At 37.9% G+C, this 20,069-nt stretch overlaps 1 protein-coding gene across 3 annotated transcripts; it reads right to left on the bottom strand.

The window, feature by feature from the left end:
- Nucleotides 1–668: 668 nt before the first annotated feature.
- LOC143877716 (protein VAC14 homolog) lies at nt 669–19,749 on the bottom strand. Of its 3 annotated transcripts, none has more exons than XM_077379917.1 (20): nt 19,290–19,743; nt 18,859–18,972; nt 18,651–18,716; nt 16,125–16,214; nt 15,889–16,008; nt 15,749–15,777; nt 15,501–15,643; nt 15,310–15,404; nt 14,937–15,023; nt 14,600–14,707; nt 14,308–14,399; nt 13,995–14,076; nt 11,000–11,065; nt 4,383–4,498; nt 4,161–4,275; nt 3,908–4,069; nt 3,690–3,818; nt 3,094–3,162; nt 1,789–2,094; nt 669–1,185 (listed from the first exon to the last, which is right to left on the bottom strand). In XM_077379917.1, the coding sequence occupies exons 1-20, from the start codon at nt 19,377–19,379 to the stop codon at nt 1,105–1,107; spliced, it is 2,160 nt and encodes a 719-aa protein (XP_077236032.1). In that variant the 5' UTR covers nt 19,380–19,743; the 3' UTR covers nt 669–1,104. The 3 variants fall into 3 exon arrangements, 2 of the variants coding, with proteins under 2 accessions (XP_077236032.1, XP_077236031.1); XM_077379916.1 differs by having other exon boundaries at nt 4,155–4,275; nt 19,290–19,742; XR_013250728.1 differs by lacking the exon at nt 669–1,185 and adding an exon at nt 2,169–2,308 and having other exon boundaries at nt 1,957–2,094; nt 4,155–4,275; nt 19,290–19,749.
- Nucleotides 19,750–20,069: the final 320 nt, after the last annotated feature.

The following is a 20,069-nucleotide window of genomic DNA, read 5'->3' as shown; positions in this document are numbered from 1 at the left end:
CTGATTAGATGGTCCTAGCTATATGATAATATGATCAGAGGAGGACTTGTTCCACTCATGGTGGATTGGCTATTGGAAATACTATTCTAGAAATTAGTAATTGCTTATTTTAAGGGAGAGATTTTACTTTTCTATTTAGGAAAAAGGAGAGATTGAGATCGAGTTTTGTTGCTTTTGGAAAGGGTCGTAGGATTGAACGCTGGATGGTGGAGCTGTCCACGTGGGCGTGGACAGTGAAACCCCCATCCTGCTATATTATAATAGATAACCAAACTAGACTATGTCGAAATTCTACTAAAAAACAGCTTTATCTAGTTAAAACTTTGTTAGAGTTTCTACAAATATTGTCTAAAGAAAATCCCATTTAATCCCAAAAAAAGGAATATTATATTGTTACAAAATTCAATTAAGGATCATCCCAAAAAAAGAATATTATATTTTTATAAAATTCAATTAAGGATCATCTTTTACAAGTAACGTCAGTGCAACATTTGGTTCCTTCCCAAAGATAGTTGGCAAATCTAAACAGGGTTTCCCGTTCATCACAGAATATTTCTAAGGCCCCAATAGACTAGATGGAAGTCATCAATCAATATTGAGTGATCCGAAAGTTGAATCAAACCCAACATAACAAATATGGGTACATAAGAAATGAATGGGAAACAGGGTAGAAACAAAAGCAATCACAATAAATATGCAAAAAAATATTTCCAAAGATTACAATGTACTGTTTTATTGAGATTGTAGAAACAGCTGAACTACAATATAACCAACAGGATCCCCTCATCAAAGTTCCCCTTTTGCTCATGTGGTTTCAGTGAAAAAAAAGATCAATCATATAAGCAGACCCTGTTTGACAAAGAAAAGGAATGGCCCAGCAACTACTCAAGCTTTATCTCATTCCACCCCAATTCCCACCATCCCAAACCTCTACAAAATTCAAATCAAACCAACCACTATGATATACATTTTTTACAGTCGCCAAATCCCTTTGCACATGAAAATAACAGATTTGCCAACGCTTCGGAGATGCTGAGATCAGTAGAGTGTGGCCCAAGAGCCAAGAATAAGCAAACAAGGTCAATGTTGTGATTGTACTGAGCCTCACGATGACGTTCTTGAAGGGATGCGGTTGAGGTCTGGCATTGTTGAAGGATGACGGGGTTCTTCTGGCCTCGGTGCCTCCTGCACATTAATATGCAAACCCCTCCGGTTTCATTAAGGTAACAAACAAGCAGTTATAGCCATGAAGAAATTATTTCAGTTGAAAGATCAGATGGTTAAAAAGTTTTTTTTTTTTTTTTTTTTGAAAGGCTCAGATGGTTAAAAAGTAGTAAAGAAAAAATGATAAATAAAATTATTTAAAATTATATAAATTAAAAAAATTAAAAAATCTTAAAACTAAAGCAAAAATATATAGATACTATCTTGATATTATTGCGGTAAATGAAAATATCGCTACATCTTTTAAATTCTCCGGATTTTTGGGATTTTGTCGTTTAATCAAAATATTACGATAAAATCTCTATATATTGAAAATAGAGGGAGTCTAGACTCACAGGCCCTTGCAAAAAAGAGGTCAAAGGGCGCCCTAATTGGTCTAATCCCATTTAAGATGGCACAAAAAATTAAAATCTTAAATGCCTTTAGTGGAATTTGACCAATAGGGGCGCCTTTGCTCCCTTTTGTACAAGGGCTCCTTTGAATCTAGCATTCTTCTTAAAAATATCGGAGATATTTGTTACATGGGACATGATAGTTGGGAAATAACATAGATTTTCACCAAACCTGTGATAAGTTAGAAGATGTAGAGTTACGGGACTGCGACAATGACTGTGATCTTGAATGCATTCGGTGTTGACGCTGCATGTGTTCAAACTGTTGAAGTCTCGAAGCAAAGTTGATGCCATTCTGTGCACTCCCCAAATCCTGATTCCTATCTCCATCCTCGGCAATGGGTGTTCCAGTTGGCAAGTGATGCAACATCTGTGAGTATGGGTTTCCTGAAGATGTTTTTTTCAATTGTTCCCCACTGAAAGTATATGAAGGTACGGTCCTCAAACGTGTTCGCAATATCTTGAAGGCCGCACTTTGCTGCAAAGTACATATGCAAATGAGAATATATGAAAAATAGAGAAAGTGGAGCAAATGTAAACAAGAATGACGACCAGTATTTCAGTTGGTTCACCGCACTCCAATGGGTCCCATCATTGGATGAGCCACTGGATGAGCCACTGCATGAAAGTCACTCTAAATGGACAATCTTAGCGCCGCAAGTAGTATGGAGTCTGGATGGTTCAAGCAAAAACTGGCCAAAAAATCACATTCAAGTATTCAAGCAGTAAAAATGCATTGATCAATTGGTTGCATACGTAGGCTTTGACAATATGTGCAAATTCAGGCCATGGTCTCTATCTAAAGTGGAGGAAATCAAATTGGGGCAAACCACCTGAAATTGTAGTAGGCTGGGCAAAGAATGCACTCCTCAACAAGAATTGTGCTAAATACATTTCTCAAAAACTTTAATATCAGGTTGACTCAAAAATGCAAAAATCATATATTAAGTAACCAATAAGCAGTTGCCTACGTGCATTTTCATCATTGGGATCATTTGGACAAAATGCCCTCATTATTCCTTCAAATACAGACGTGTGTTTGTATTTGCATCCAAGACATCTATTACATTCTATTTTATCAAGTTCATATTTGAACTAAGAATCATTGTCTTCTGTTGTCTTCTCATAAGATTCTTCCAAAGTTCACTTATATTGGGAATGTTGGGCAATGGAACATAGCAGAAATCATAATAATCCCTTCCATATATATCTGAGAAAAAAAATACTCCACAAACTGCATGTCCAAATTAGTGTACAATAGTTCTCATCAAATGTACCAAGTTTAATCACAACTCTAGGACCCTTTAAGTTGCTAGAATCCCTAATAAAGAGCTCTTAAAATCCTCCGGCACCATTCCCTTTATGAAGGGCCTTTAGAATCCTCCAGAAGATTAGAAACACAGACACTAGATGAACAAACCAATTAGTGAGAATATGGTAGGGAAGCAGCACTCTCAAGGCGACTCTCCAAACATACCTGGGGCAGCAACATCAGAAGACCATACAAAGACTTCAGCAACCATATATACTTTCCCGGTTCAAGAAGCTGCGATGTCCAAACGACAAATTAGATAGGAAATCAATATAATTTTGTTTGCATCAATGATCTGATTTTGTAGAAATGGACAGCGCAGCTGCCATGGTTTCAAATTTCGACCGATATACCGAAATTTCGGATTTCGGTTGGGACCGAAACCAAAATCACCCAAACCCGAAATTGCGGCCAGAGTACCAAATTTCGGCCGAAATTTACTCTGGCCGAAATTTCTGAAAAAGCCAAAATGGTGATTTTTTAAGTCTGTTTACAAAAATTTGCTTTGATTTTTTATTTTTTTTAACGATACGGTATTTCGGCTGAAATTTCGGTTTCGGGTATGTTCGAAACCAAAACCGAAATTTAAATCCATGGCGGCTGCTCAACATACAGCAATGAAGTTATCTAAAGATATTGAAACTTATAACAAAGAAAAACTTGTTAAAAACTGCCTACAATGCGACTTGCCTAGATGGGAGCAAGTCCAACTCAGAATCATGAGTTCCAGAAGTACAGATAAACTAGCAAAGAGTATGCACCTGCAACCTTAGGTAAGCAAAGATGGGAGTTTCCAACAGACGGATCAACTTGTCCAGCTGGACCAAGAATTTCACGTTTATGTCATCCTCTACCAATGACTGAATCACAGAACTTGCATGTTGGTATGCCTGTCAGCAAAGATCGCAAACCATCATATAAATGAAATAAAGTAAAAATTCATGCAGGATGCAACAGATGTCCATGAAAATACACCCACCTGAGCTAGTAGGCAAAGACTTATTGTGGCCATTGGTGAATGACACCAAGAAGCATATAAAGAAACAAACAAGTCCTTGCCAGCAGCAGTTAACAGTGATTGCTTTAGAAGTACTCGCAGCTCAGTTAATTCAGACGAAGTAAGTAAAATCAAATTCAGAGCCTAGAACAAAAAAAAGAACAATAAAAACCATGCTTCCACTTCAACGAAGATGTTATAATATATAAATAATAAAAATGGTGAAAACCTGAACCATGATGGATGCAAAATCAAGATCTGCTTCTCCCTCTAGGATTGTAGAAAGTTCCCGGTAAACCCTTTCAGCATCCAAAAGGACACAAAGTCTACGAATAATCAGCGCACCGCGCCTGAAGAAAACAAAAGCAAATTTATCACTTGAAGAAGTTCCAAGCTGCACATTTTCAATTTCTAAAACTGAAGAGTAGTGTTGCTCAAGTTTTCAAAGAAAACCCACTTCTCAAGAAGCGAGGGCTCAATACGGAAGTTGTGCACTAGAAAAACAACAAGATGGCGAAAGTTCGATGCATCTCTCGCTATGCATGCATGCACATCAAGCACCAACAGCACCACCTGAGAACATATCACAAGTGACAATATGTTTTGATAGTACAAAAGCATATCAGTACGATTAAAAAAAAAGGCAGATCAGTGGTCAACGCACAAAAATTTAGCATCATATACAGAGTAGTGCAAGTTTTTAAAAAAAGCTGAATGTGTTGTTAAATCCACTAGATGCAAGACATTTTGGGCACAACACCAACAAGAAAAATAAAAAATAGGCATGGAACATTTGAGCCGGCTATAATTGCAGTTCATGGAAGCCCTAAAAATAATGGCGAGCAACAACATAAGTACTAAGGAGAAAGGCAGAATGAACTATTCATATTTTGATCATCTCAAGCATTGACTCCACAGGCACACGAGAAGAAGAGATACTGAGGACTCATTAACTATCATTGAATTGGGCTAGCAGAACACCTCAGCCTGCAAACCGAGAGTTAGTTAGGCATTACAGGCTCACGCCTCTAGAACCCATTAAAGCGCTTTGCTTATAGATTCATGATACTCTCAGAAGTTCCAAAGCTTTATTTTACAGTGAGGTCCAACCTCGCATACAAGATTGGAAATTAGATCAAGACAAATAAGGCACTCTAAACAAACATTACATCATTCAATTGTGGAATCTAAAAAATAGAAGTGAGCTATTCAAATTTTATAATGAAAACGCTTTACAACATCTTTCTAAATGTCAGCTGATACCAACACGAAAATGTCAGCAGGTTTCTTTCCGTCTACTTCCCTCAACTCAACTCAACTAAGCCTCTGTCCCAAACTAGTTGGGCTCGGCAGGTTTCCGTCTACTTCCCTACCGAAACGAAAAATTCTGGGTTAACATGTATAGATTTTGGTAATGTTTCGGTCATGTCGACCGAAACACTACCACTTTAGTATGTAAATTACAGAACTTCGGTTGAAATGTTGAAATTTCGACCAAAGTGGATAAAGAAGCTTGGGTTTTCACATTTTTGCTTGGAAAGTACTTGTTTTATATTTTTTCATGTTTTGTTCCTTATGACACAAATTTATTAATTATTGGTTGATTTCATGCATTTGGATATGAATTAATGCATGAATTTTTATTTTTCATGGATTTATGGCTTTGAACTTCGGAAAAAATATCTTTTCAAATAAAAACTAATCATATAAACATGTTAGCTTTTAATTTTATTATTATGTGAGGTCTTTCCTGATCTACCGATTGACGGGACCCGAATTTTTATTTTAAAAAATAATTATTTTACTTATTTTTGTTAAAATCCTTTAAAATAGGAAAAACTAGATTTAAAAAAAAAAAAAAACTTTAAATATATGCATGTTAGCCTCTAATTTTTTTTATGTGAGTTATTATTTCTCAAACTACCGATTATAGGAGTTAGATTTTTTTCCAAAAAAATTATTTTATTATTTTTGTTAGAAAATCCTATAAATTTCCACCATTATATTGTACTCCTACTTTATGAAATTAATGAATGGAGTGGCTTTCTCTTGAATGGAGTGACTTTCTCTAATAATTTTTTAACGATTCCAGACATTAGCAACAACGCATGTAATTAGGTGTTTGGTCTTGTTAAACCGTTATGGATAGTTGTCTTGCTTGTGTGATGTATGTATTTGTGCTTAGTCTAACAATTCCTGCAGTTTCAGGAAAAAATTCCATTATTTACATGCATTTCCATAAAGTTCTGTGATTTTAAAGGATTTCCACTGCATCGCCAAGTATTTTTCTTCCACGGCTTGAATATAACCCTCTCGAGCAACAATCTCAGGAACAATGACAAATGAAGCATCGATACTCCTGTCAAAACATGATCCACGGCAAAGAACTCCATGAAATAGCCCAAGCATCAACACTGGCCACCTCCGTGCACCTAAACAAAAGCCAAGCAGAAGCCATCCGGCCCAAGAGCCCGATCCCCCTTGAGAAAACTAAGATACTCTTCTGGACTTCCTTAATAGTGAATGTCTTCTCTATATTCTCAGTACTCCTATCATCCAACAAATCGAACAAAATCCCCTCCATCTTAGGTTTAATGGCTCCCTTTGCCAAATAAAGATACATATAGAAGCAAACAACCTCAACATAAATAGAGGCAGGATTAGCACATCAAGATCCATAAATAAGCATGCCCTAGATTCGGGTAGCTCTTCCTCTAGCAGCGGCAATGGTCTGAAAGTATGACATGTTCTTTTGCCCATCTTGCAACCATTCAGTCCTAGCACATTAGCGCCACTTACTCTAATCATCAGGGTGCCTCCTGCCACTCGAACTCAAAATCGCATATAGGAGCATCCCGTTCTTTTTGTGTAGAAGAAAGATTTTCTCAAGGATCTCATCCTTCTTGTAACACGACAAGCTGAACAACTTCATTGACCACCCCTTCAACTTAGACTTCATGAAACAAAGCATTTGAGCAAGATATTGATTTCCTTCGTAACGAAGAATCTCACAAGGCAATCTTTGCCCCTTTCGTAATTTGTTTGTTCTTAATAAAATAACTCTTTGCCTCAAAAAAAAGGAAAGAAAAAGAAAAACCACACCTTCGTTTCGTATGCATTATGCCACTTCATAGAGAGCATCTGTGAATCTACAGAGCAAGGCCGCAATCATGTTACGAGAATCACCTTCTACAATCAACAACTTATAGGCACAACAACAATCATAACTTATACCAGCCTTAAAAGGCTGGACCTCCGCCTCATTGTAGAGTTTAAATCCAATTGCCCTAGAGAGAGATACTTCAACCATCAAAGTTGAGCTTGAAAGAACATGATGTGGGAGGTATCCAACGAGGCATCGGAGTATCATCACCAACAATATTTAGCCAATAAATATGACACAGCTGCCTGAAGTCGGAACTTAAGATGTGGGAAATAAAACTTAGAGGAAATTGGCCGCTGTAGAATATGACTAAACATCGTCGCACAACTCGATCTAACAGACTTAAAAGGACAATTGGAAAAATCTTCAATTCCATTCAGGGGTGCTCATTATTCGGTTATAACCTAAATAACCGACCGAACCGAATGTGTTCAGTTATTTCGATTCGGTTATTCGGTGCGGTTACGGTTCCGTTTTAACATACCTCAGTTCTTGGGTTTCAGGTTCGGTTTTGGTAAAAAAATGAATTGGTGTAACCGAAAAATTGAATAAACCGAATTTTGAGGGAGAAAATACCAAATAATTCCATAATAATGGTAAAAGTGCGTCTAAAAATTAAGCTTATTCGCTTTTCGGTTTAAAACAGTGTTGATCAGGCAAATCCTCATTTAATTCGGTTTTAACCGAAATAACCGAATAACCAAAATCATTATTCGGTTTCAATTTTTCCGGTTTTTAGAGAGTTTGGTTTTGGTTTCAGCTGCTTAAAATAGGTAACCGAAATGGGATCAGTTAGTTCGGTTCGGTTATAACCGAATGAACACCCCTAATGCTATCTTGGTCCATTCCCTTGGTAGTGAATCTCATGGATAGATATGATGCTTCATGTATTAGTTAGTTTTGAATGGACAGATGTTCATGGAAGTGGTGCTCCATGGGATCGTTCTTTGTTAGATCCTTTTAATTTCATCTCCACAACTGTCGCCTCCCCCCCCCCCGAATATGTCCCCAACCCCTATTGTGTCTAGGCCTTCTAATGGACGAGTTGGTTGGCTAAGATGTTGGTGCCAGATCATCTAATTCAGTGTTGGTAGTTTATCATCAACAGGGGCTCTGAATCTATTAATCGTCTTCTGATCTATGATCAGATTTCTTTGAGACTATGGAGCTTCATCCAATCCCTTTTTTATATCCCTTGGGTCTTTCCTAGATCGCTGCCTGATGTAGCAGTTTCATGGGCTCTCTTTCTGGGTACAACTAGGGGAAGATTTTTTATTTTTTATTTTTGAAATTCTGCCTCCTTGCTACACTATGAATTTTGGGGAAAAAAAATGAAATTAGGGGTATTCATTCGGCTATAACCAAACCGAATTAACCGATCCCATTTCAGTTTCCTATTTTAAGCAACTGAACTCTCTAAAAACCGAAAAAACCGAAACCGAATAATGATTTCGGTTATTCGGATATTTCGGTTAAAACCGAATTAAATGGGGATTTGCGTGATCAATACTGTTTTAAATTGAAAACCGAATAAGCCGAATTTCTAAATACACTTTCATCATTATTAAGAAATTATTTGGTATGTTCTCCTTCAAATTTTGGTTTAGTCGGTTTTTCAATTACACCGATTTTTTTTTACCAAAACCGAACCCGAAACTAGGGGTGTAAACGAGCCGAGCTGAGCCGAGCTTGGCTAGGCTCGGCTCGTTAAGCTCAAAGCTCGGCTCGGGCTCGAACCAGGCTCGGCTCGGCTCGGTCAGGCTCGGCCAGGCTCGCGAGCCTTACCGAGCTCGGGTTATATTAAGTTCACACCCCTCATCTTCCCTGGACAACCCTATCTAGTGTAATTTGAATACTTTTTTTACACTATGGGGGGTGGTCCAAGTAACAAATGGGGTTCCAAAAATGAAGTGACATATTTTGCCTCCCCCTTTCACTCCATGGACAACCCTTTTAGTGTATATATTAATATATAATATATATATATATATATTTAAATATATTAAATTCTTAACGAGCCGAGCCGAGCCGAGCCGAGCCTGGCCTAAATCGGGCTCGGCTCGTTAAGCTTAACGAGCCTGGCGAGCCGGCTCGGCTCGGCTCGTTAAGGATTCGAGCCGAGCTCGAGCGAGCTTCCGAGCCCGAGCCAAAATTGACACCCTTACCCGAAACCAAATAACACGAAGTTTGTAAAAAAAAACACAACCGAAACCGCACTGAATAACCGAACCGAAATAACCGAATGATAACTGAATGAATTCGGTTCAGTTGGTTATTTCGGTTATAACTAAACATCGTCGATGTTTAGGCTATGATGGAATTGAAGAATTTTGGAATTGAACCTAAACTATGACTAAACATCGTCGCACAACCGAAATAACCGGCTAATATCATAGCCTACCATCACTAGAAGGTAATAGAGTCAATAAACCAAGATAGCCTATTGTCACTGACAGCATAGGAGTCCATGATGCTTGCCTATTTATATATAGCGACTCTAAACAAACAATGGAGTGTATCTCTAAGAAGCGATCATACACCAAATGTTGTGGGCAAAGCCTCACTCTATCATGCACACAAATACTGAATCTGATAAGCTTCTTGAATTCTTCTGCAGTATGAACACTCCTGATAAAGAAGGCACTGAGGAGGCAGCTTTGACATTTGGTAAAGCATTGCCTCTTGGTGATGTTATACAAGTCTATGCCAAAAATTGCCAATAGAGAGGTATGTGTGTTTTTTTACCAGGTTTTCCTTCTCTGTTTCTGTAGTTGCTGCCCCTGTGTGGGGTCATCTAGTCTCCTTGCAATTTTTTCTGGTTTCTTTAACAATTTACTGTTACCATTCAAAGAAAACATATCTCCAATTCTTCATCAAGAAAAACGCCAAACTATTCAAGGAGTTTCATACTCAAAGTAGTTGTGAAGCACTGAAGCTTATGATTTATGAACTAATGAGCCCTAGTGAACAGAAAATGCAAAATCAGTCCATACATGTGATCAACATTCAAAATGCCAACCTTTGTGCATTAAAGCTAGATTCTGGGAAAAAGAAGACCTAATCACACCAACCTATTTCCTTTTTTCTTTAATCATGTGCTACTTAATTACAAAAGAAACAGAAGTTCCAAACATTGGATTCTTGATCATAAATCTACACTGACCGGATTTCAAGAATTAAAATTCTGTCTATTCAACCACAAAATGCCGTGATATTTTCACTAAATATTCATATTCACACTATGGTTTATTATCAAGATCGGTTCCATTGGCTGCATACGCAAGTAAAAGAAAACCCAAATTTTATGTGCAGATTGGATTCTTGTAGTCTAGGGACATAACTCAATCTCTTGATATAGAAAGTTCCATTAAAAACTAGCCAATTGGAGATCAGTTATCAAAGAACTAGCTGCTGCTGCATGTGCACATTAGCACATAGGTCATATACAAACTTCAAATAAATCATTGGACCAAATGCACAAATTGTGTAGGTGTTTTGTTCCAGGACACGCAAAAGAACTTGCCCGAGCAGAAGTTGCTCGGTTTTTACTGAAGTGTTCCCTAACTTAACATGTAAAAGAAAGGCAGAGCACAAGACAATCTTGAATTTTCAAAAAATAAAAGAGGCTCACAAAGAACAACGGCAGACTTCACTGAGATTTAAGGTTTTTTTTTTTTTTTTGAATGGTGAGATTTAAGTATTTCTACCAGAAATTGCAAATGATAAAACAATAAAACATGACAACAACTAAGCAATATTGAGCATTCTAGGTAATGAACACCAATTTTTTTGAAGCCAATAGCAAGCATCATGCTTAGTAGAGCTAAGAAAATACATTAAATGAAAGACAATATGAGAAGGGTTTGTGATGGAACTATCAATAAAGAAGAAAGCTTAGGGAAAGGAATTACATCATCAGAAGGATCAGATAGTGCTTTAAGAAGGGTGTCAAAGATGTCGTCCAAGAATGATATGACCTGTTCCAAACACAAGCATAACTTTAAAACATTCTACATAAAAAAAAAAAAACAGTAGCAGATTCAGAAAGGAATAATTACAACAATAACATAAAGAATAGTTAGTGGTCTTTATGAAGAACTCTCTTCAAAAACCAATGCCTCAATATGAATCTATAGTCGAGCTTTGGCCAAATGACTGCGTTTAGGAAATTTTCGAGCAACATTTTTTGTGAAGATGCAATACATTTTTCAATGGAATAATATAGCGTACATCAATATAATTTGAACCATGCGCAAGATACAAATTACAACAAGAAAAAGATCAACCAGGTAACATATGCCCAAATACCCTCTCTAGAGGTCACCACATGCAGTTGAGAACATTTGAGTGATATATTGATGGATGACCATATACGATCTGAAGAAGTCCGAATTGTTCACAATCAAGTGCGCCACGGCACCAGCCCCCAGGCCCCAGCGTGGCGAGGGGTGATCATGACAGACGGTGAGGTGGATGGTAGCTTTCAAAACTGGCTGGTTTAGTAGGATCTAGAATGACGGTGGCAGTTAGAGATGAAAGATGGCCTTCAGTATGGCTGACTTCTTATTAGACGTAGGTCCAGCAAATGGAAGAAGTTTGCCGTGGCATCTTCGGCCTAGAAAGATGGCACTGGGGAACAGAAGGAAAATTACACACTTCGATATTCAAAAATCCAATATGATCATCATCATAGCTGAAAAGGAAACTTCCACCCAAAATGACTTCTATTCCAGAATCTTGTTGCTGGTTCCACTTCTGAAGCTTTTTTTTTTTTTTTTGAAATGGACCACTTCTGAAGCTTTATTTCCTCCAACCAGCTAGGCAATTACCACAACCAAGACTCCCTCAACACATTTGTAACTAGATCAATCTTGTTGTTTTGTAATTTTCAAAAATGTAAAATCACAAGTTCTTATAAATAAAATCATTAAATAAGTTAATTTTAAATTTATCAAATATAAGTATACATTTTAAATTTGTCAACATAAATTTTCAATCCCTTCGTAGACACTTCCATTTCCTCATTTTTTGGAGGATAGTTGCTTCCAACCTTCCCACACAGCCCAACCATCCCCATGCAACTACGGTTAAGATGAAGCACCTGCCTATAAACTTCCAACCCCCCCCCCCCCCCCCAACCCACCACAAAAAGAAAAAGAAAAAGAAAATAAAAGAATCAAACCCTAGCAGCAATTAAGATTCCAAAATGTAGATAAAGGCATAATCAAATGTTTCAAGAATACATTCTTCCACAAGAGTAAGTATTAACTGATCAATATAAACCATTGATTAAACCAACCTCCGAACCAAGTTACAAATAGTATATAACTATTATAATGAGCCGTTTATTTTTCCAACCACCCAAATTCAAGCTGTTTATGGCTGGATTTGGAAGTGCATATGCATTGACCGACTAGTGTCCATTTGGAGCTGTCATTGCAACAATGGCTTCAACAAGATTAACAGTTAAATCAGATATTTCCATCCTCGGAAAATGAGAACAACTCTTTCCTAGAACACAATCAGGTTTGCGCATGAGTAATAATGTCCATAGTTCAATAAATACTCACACAAATGGTACCCTGTTTCATTGAGCTAAATTATCTAAATAAAGCAGAATAGGTTTCTATAATTGAAAAAGAAAGGTAGCAAGGGACGTGTGGAGTGGCATTTTGGATAGATTTGGAATGTCATGGGTGTATCCTGGACACCTAATCGAAGTGTTGGATTGTTAGCAATCAGTTCCAGGGAGGAAAAAGGGCAAAATTCTTTGGCAAACTTCTCTCTTAGCGATTTTATGGGTACTATGGAAAGAAAGGAATGCTAGGGTTTTCAAAGGATATGCCAAGAGTCCTTCCTACCTTTTGAACAAGGCAATCGCCCTCACAATCTTTTGGGTGAAATCCATCCCAAGCTTTAAGTTTGTTTCTGCATATGATCTTTGGTGTGGATGGAAAGAAGTGTGCGTAAGCTCAGAGCAAAGACCTGTAATAGTGCAAACTTGGAAACCGCCAAGCCCAAGGTTCTTCAAATTAAATTTTGATGGAGCTAGCTTGGAAAACCCGAGACCGGACGGAATAGGTGGGATTTTAAGAGATGATGTGGGCTCGGTCAAGTGGGCTTTTGCGCGCCCAATAGGAGAGACCGACTCTAATGAGGCGGAGATTCGCGCGGCTTACCAGGTAATCAAGTTGCTAGATGCGGAGGTTTTGGACAGAGTGGCGGTTGAAGGAGATTCCCTTAATGTCGTCCGGTGGCTTAGCGGTTCTCATGTATTTCCTTGGAGATTCGCCGAGCTTTTTGAGGTACAAGGTCCTCAAATATCTCCTTTCGCCATATAAGGAGATCAGCTAATGTGGAAGCGGATAAGTTAGCCAAGGAAGGGGTGTTTTTATCGTCGTTTGAACAATTTGACTTCTTACAACCGTGATTTTTTCTCCTCGTTGTTCTTTATTTTCTATTTTCTGTTCGTTCTTGTATCTTGACCATCTCGGTCTTTTTTCTTAATGAATCTCTTGACCATTAAAAAAAGATTTGAAAAAGAAACTCATGAATCAGCAGAGTGACGTACAGATCAAAGAACATCCCAAAGAAAGGGTTGTGTCCCACAAAAGGGAAAGCTAGCATATACAAACCCATCCACTCTGAATAGCAACCTCATCAACAGCAACAATTATCTCTTTCTTTCTTTCTTTCTTTTTTGAAGGGTAGCAACAACATTTTTCTTAACTACCAAAACATTTACCATTGTTCCATTATAAACTATAAAACCTCAAAAATGATATTAGCAAGCAGTGAACACAATACTAAAGACTAATTCTGAAAACTAATACGAAAGATCAACATGTATGCTACAACATGCGCATACATTAACATGATATGAAAAAAGAAATAAAAAATGATTACCTCAGTACGATGTCTCGCCAAAAGCGTAGCAATCCAATGCAAAGCCTCAATTCGAGTAGCTTCCCACTCACTAGATAATTGTCTGACAGAAAAAAAAACAACTACATAATCACCATCTAATCATATTATAAATGTTGCTAATTCATCCAGGATGAACAGTGTCTCATGCACCTAATTATGACATGAAATAAGGAACCTCTTATGTACAGTTTCCTATTGCTGCTCTTTTCGAAGCACGCAAGAGGTATACTAAGTTCTGGGGACACCAGTACCCTTTAAACCTAGCTGTTTTTCTAGGTGACAAAAACTATACCTCCTTGCAATTGAGAGGATGGCCCCCACATCAAATCCCTCAGCTGGATCAGCCCTAATTGCACGAAGCTCTTCATTGGTTTCACGGGCAACCTGAACAAATAAATAGGATAAAGTGTGCGGGACGGTCAATGCTCCAAAAAAAAAAAGCATGCAATTACATGTATTGTGATTACAATTTGAGATAAACAAATTCGAAATCAATTTACCACCCTTTTTTATTTTTTATTTTTTTTGGCTGATTGGTTATGTGCATGTGGTCGGACGTATGGGAAAAGGAAAAAAGAACTTACAACTCTTATTTTCTCTTCTTTATCAGATATGCAGGGCAAAATGGCTCCCAAAATGTCAGCATAATAAGGAACAAGCTGGTCTCCCCCGAGTTTTACAAATTCGTTTATCTGCACAGCAGAGTAAATGAGTTGTACTCGGTTACTGACTGAAATACAACATCCAATGGATATTCATTCTCTTCTAGAATAACTAGCAGTAGAACCAGTGAGAACACCCATCCTTTTCCAAGAGAAAGTCACTTCGACTGATAAGCTTGGAGAATGGAATGAAGAAAGAGGCATAAATATGAGAGAAATAGCTTCATGACTTCCTGTTGCAATGAGCTTATATCCTTACCCATGTGATAGCTGTCAGCCGGGTAAATTCATCAGAAGAAGCAGCCCTCTGTACCAATATTTCTGCCATGCGACCATAATCTACAGACTTCATAGTAGCACTGTTTGGGTCAGAAGATTAAAAGACAAATGAACCATTATAAACTTTTAAATTTGCTATTTTTAAAAATACTTGATCAAAACAGATACTGATTATTATCAGTAATTTCTTGTCAAAGCTATAAAATAAATATAAATCCATAATGCAAATTCCAAGGGAAAAAATGTGAATATTTGATAATATTCTTCTGGGAAACAAAGAAGAAGAAAATGGGCACAAACAATATTGTAAAAAGAGTCCAAAACGCTTTCACACCTAGAGAATAAAGTCTTACTGGAGAATTCTTTATCTCTTGGAGAAATTCAGAAAGTGCAGAATCAGCCTGTTGTCGTATTTCATGGCTGGAGTCACTTAGCATGTTGAATAAACCTGAAAGTGAGTCCATGTCAGCTAGAATGTATTTCCAGTAAAACAAAAATCCATGCAGCTCCAAGGAGGTGTAATTTGTAATCGGGGCATATTTACCATCAAGAAAATCTGGGAGAAAACCAAGCATATCAATATCAGGAACACTATCCAATACGGTGATCCATCCCACCAAAAATTGCCGGACATAAGGACTAAGAACATTCATGCGCTCCCTTAGCAGAGGTATAAATTCTTCAATGCTGAAAAAATAAATCATACCAACCATATCTTCCAATTTTATAATTTGTATACAAAATTTTGACATCTAAACCCAAAAAAAGATTGAACGAGGCAAGAAAAGGTACCTGAATTGATCACTTTCCGTCACAATATCCTGGCCTCAAATTTGAAAACAATTAAAATTTGCATGTATATTTCCATATGATGATTGACATTTGACACAACCCAACAGACGAGTCAACAAAAGATCAAGGTAACAGCTAACCTTTACAAGCCGGTCTAGAAGATGAGCAGCACTCTGAACATTGGAATCTGAGTCTGCTGAAAGCTTACAGAGTGCATCAAATATCTGATTAAAGAATACAATGAAATCTCCTCGTACAACCTGCTCAACAGCTAAAGAATACGTTAGGCCCCATATCATATTAAATAAACGGCATTAGTAACATCCAGGAAAATCAAAGGCATAAAATAAAATCCAAGTGATTACTTCACTCTTACCTTTGCTATGTTATACAGTGCTTCGCAAGCATAATAGCGAACCCTACTATCTTGGTCAGAAAATGAATTAAGCACGGGTGGTACGATTTGCTGAGAGATTACATCCAAAGGAAATAAATTATTTAAAGAATGTCTAGGAAAAGAAAGGAAGATAATAATCCAGCATAAAAAAACTACATGCGAAGATCGAAATTAGAAGAACGCTAAACATAAAAGCATGGATACTACTGTGGCTTTATCCATGCAATAACAATTTTAAATGGTTTTCAACCGATATGGACACTATAAATCCTAAATGCTCGAATCATGATCACATAATCAAGTCAAATTTACCCACACATGCAGTTCATGTATTGACCCCACTCAGACTCATCTAGGACACCTTTTTACAACAGATGGATTACATTAAAGCAACAGGTTCATCTAAGACCAACCAACCAATCTGAAATTCAGATGCACAAGCAAAGCATTAGCAGTTCTAAAATTTACACCGTCCCCTTTTTGTCCTTTTTCTTTGTTCTTTATGGCAACAAATCTTATTGATAAAGTCCTGTTTTTTCTTTTAAGTGAATCGGAGAAGTTAATAATAAGTTCAGTTATTGCCGCACAACCAGCTGAATCCAAGTTCTAAACAATTATATGAAATAGTTTCATGAAAAATAAGAAAAATGAAAAAGAGAAAGAAAGCAGTGTGCAACCTATGTTCCTCACTTAGAGTGAGGTGTTTAGATCTACAGGACAGGGAGGATTGCGTCTCCAGTCTCAGGTAGTTCAATAAGGCATGGACAATGTATGACATTCAAATTCATCTCAAAAAGCTATTAGACATGGGGGTCTTTAAGCCAGTTTCATTAGAGCTGATTCACTGCAGTTAGCATAGAGTGAGTTTGAAGATTATATCTGGTGTATTTTGATTTGTGACTCTACATTGGGAATAGACAAGAACCCTTTTCAGACACACTATGCTCCAGCGATGTCTACAAAACTAGGTGGTTCCTAAACTGCTCGACCTTGCAGCCAACCACAACACACAAGGATAGAGTTGCAAGCGGTTTAACATGAAGGAACAGAGATATAGACCCTGCACAGGAAGGCCACCACCAAGAGATGAGAACTGACATATTAGTTTGAGATGAAGGACCTATTGTATGCAATTTACATGGCAAGGCACAGGGCAATGGATGTTGCCTATAGGAATGAAAGAGCTATTAGAAGCATAGAGATCACAAGATAGATATTGTTCTCTGATTTTAAAAGGGAACTTTGGATATGGAAGTCCTTACCACGTAAGGCATATCATGGAGTAACAACAAGAATAAATCCCACATTTTGGCCTCGTGGAGGATAAAGGAGCTATGGAAAACATAGCTGACAGCCCGACACAAAGAAAAGTACGTTAAAATTGTCTCACGCGAAGAAGACAGAATGGTCAGTGTTTGAAATGGAAAGGGAAAATATGTAACCAAACCAGAGCAAAAAATTACAAAAAATAATAACAAAAGATAAAGATATCTAGGATTATTAGCCTTGAGCTATTCATTCTTTTTTTTTTTTGAAAGCACGCCTTGACCTATTCGTAAACAAAAGTATGAAAAAAAAAATGCAAAACGTCATCCATTGGGCCTCCAAATAACAGTCTAATTGTTTCATGGATGATTTTAGGGTTTAAGAATATAATATTGAGCCAAGAGTAGCTAAGAATACAAGGCTGAAGCATTCAGCAACATGATACGTTTCTAGCTTTTAATTTGGAAAAAACATTAATGAGCTGATATAGGTTCGATTTATAGCATCCAACTATCCAAGAACCAAAAGTAGCTGCATATTCATCATAGATAGAAGTTAGAGAGTGGAACTTTTTTTTTTTTTTGAATGGTGTTAGAGAGTAGAACTTTACAGACCAAGAAAAGTACGGGATCACTACAAAGCTGGTTTCAGCACGCAGCCCAAACATCCCATGGAGTCTGTGAAACAACCAGTTACTCCAAAATCTTAGGGGCCGTTTGGATACGCGGATTTTAGAAACCTGGTTTTTAGTTTGGAAACAATGGAAAAGAGGGTTCATGATCAAGCTGTTGTATGTTGTCCTGACAGCGTTTCTTGGATTTTAAGTGAGAAATTCAGGTTTTAAAAATCTCTGCCGCATCCTGCGATTTCTAAAACTTGGAAATATGGGAGGATCTGCTACCCTCTTGCTGACGGAAAGAAGGGCGAGAAGTCAAAAACGACGGTTGGTCCTCTTCTTCTCTTGTCTCTTAGCTACAATTTTGAAGAAATCCCGGATTCTAAAATCCGGATATCCAAACGGCCCCTTAAGCTATTGGAGAAGGCGTTATTTAATCTTTTATACATTAACAGAGTAAAAAGTACTAGTTTGATTGTGGGCCAATTCTAAGTTGCGAAACTAATGGATCTTCAGCTATACTTGGCTGTGTTATATTAATTGTAAGTTGCAAAACTAAGAGCAAATAAAAATCTACAGAGTGGAAAACTAAAAAAGCATAATTCGTTTCTTAAATTCCTTACCTCAAGATGCTGGGCAGCTCCTGATGTCAAACCAACCGTTGCTGCAGCAAGCCCTATCAATCCACCCTACCAAAAAAATAAATAAACACAAAACATTTTCATTGTTAAATTCAAATTCAAATTCAAATAGTAAATTTCTCTGCCTCAAGCAAAAATATATAATTCATATATTGCAAAAAGATGAGAGAAATTTAAAAGAACTATAAACCTTCCGATGATTCACTTGAGAGGAGTATGTGAACTCTGTAGTTAAGAGATTGATCACCGCTGTTATCTTGTCATGATCTCCTGCCGCCGCAAGCTGCTTCACAATCCCTTCAACCTGAGAGAAAAAAAAAGTAGAAATAACAAAACAAATTCAAAAGTTGAATAAGGCCAATTTGAATGCCCTAAGCCATTTCAAACCCTAGAAAAAGATAGGTGCATACCTCTAGGGCGGGAAATGGCCAATTTTAACGCCCTAAGCCATTTCAAACCCCAGATAAAGACAGGTGGATAACTCTAGGGCAGAAAATGGCCAATTTGAACGGTCAAAGCCATTTCAAACCCTAGATAAAGATAGGTGCATACCTCTAAGCGGAAAATGGCCAATTTGAACGCCCTAGCCATTTCAAACCCTAGATAAAGATAGGAGCATACCTCTAGGGCGGCATTCTTCCTCTTCTCGTAGAGCTTGTCGGCGAGATTACGAAGAACAGCTGCCGGAGTTATCGAAAGAGCTTCGGCCATGGATTTCGAGAATCGGAGAAGAATCAAAGGGCGAGGATCAGGAGTCGTTTTCGCAACTTCTTCTCTTCTTCGAATCGAAACATCGCACGAATCTCTTTCAGATCGAGCTTCGTGAATAGATTTAACGTGCCCTGATCGGCATTCTCCAGAGCTAGATGGCAAATTATGAACAGATCGAGAGGGACTGAGAGATGAAACCCTAACCCTAGGTTTTTAGAAATATAGATCAGACTGAGTGAGAGTCGTTCGAGGGTTTTGGGCACTCAACGCCTCTCCGTTCACCGTTGGTCGTCACGGCAAACGCGGTTAAAACGGTGGAGGAGCCAAACTTGGTAAATTTTCGGAAATACCACTGCACTATAAAATGAATGACGAATATATCCCTACACGACGAGGCGTATTTGGATATATAGATACGAAACGTTTTTGGATAGAAATTTCGAATACAGGGAAGGGGAACTTAGGGCTGCAACAGGGTCGGGTTTTTCAAAACCCTACCCCAACCTTGGAACCCATTATCTCGGCCCTGACCCGCCCTGACCCTGAGTCAGGGCAGAAAAACCTCAACCCATTGCCTGCCCTACAAGGCTCAGTGCTGGCCCTGGCCCACCCTGATTAGCCCTGATTGGGCCGGGCCTAATTGACCCTAGTGCAAATACCTGTTAAGAGTGCCAAAAAATGAAGCAACTA

The sequence above is a fragment of the Tasmannia lanceolata genome, unplaced genomic scaffold, assembly GCF_043159265.1.
Source record: "Tasmannia lanceolata isolate RefF3 unplaced genomic scaffold, GAP_Taslan_0.1 ptg000005l, whole genome shotgun sequence".
Taxonomy (NCBI): domain Eukaryota; kingdom Viridiplantae; phylum Streptophyta; class Magnoliopsida; order Canellales; family Winteraceae; genus Tasmannia; species Tasmannia lanceolata.
This window is presented reverse-complemented; position numbering and strand designations above follow the sequence as displayed.

What these genes read in the sequence shown, in the direction of transcription:
- LOC143877716 (XM_077379916.1), bottom strand. Translation starts at nt 19,379, where the DNA reads ATGGCCGAAGCTCTTTCGATAACTCCGGCAGCTGTTCTTCGTAATCTC. An exon ending in GTCTTTGCCTACTAGCTCAG is followed by an intron (nt 3,819 to 3,907) that starts GTGGGTGTATTT and finishes CTTTGCTGACAG; the next exon opens with GCATACCAACATGCAAGTTC. An exon ending in TTGCTTACCTAAGGTTGCAG is followed by an intron (nt 3,163 to 3,689) that starts GTGCATACTCTT and finishes TGGACATCGCAG; the next exon opens with CTTCTTGAACCGGGAAAGTA.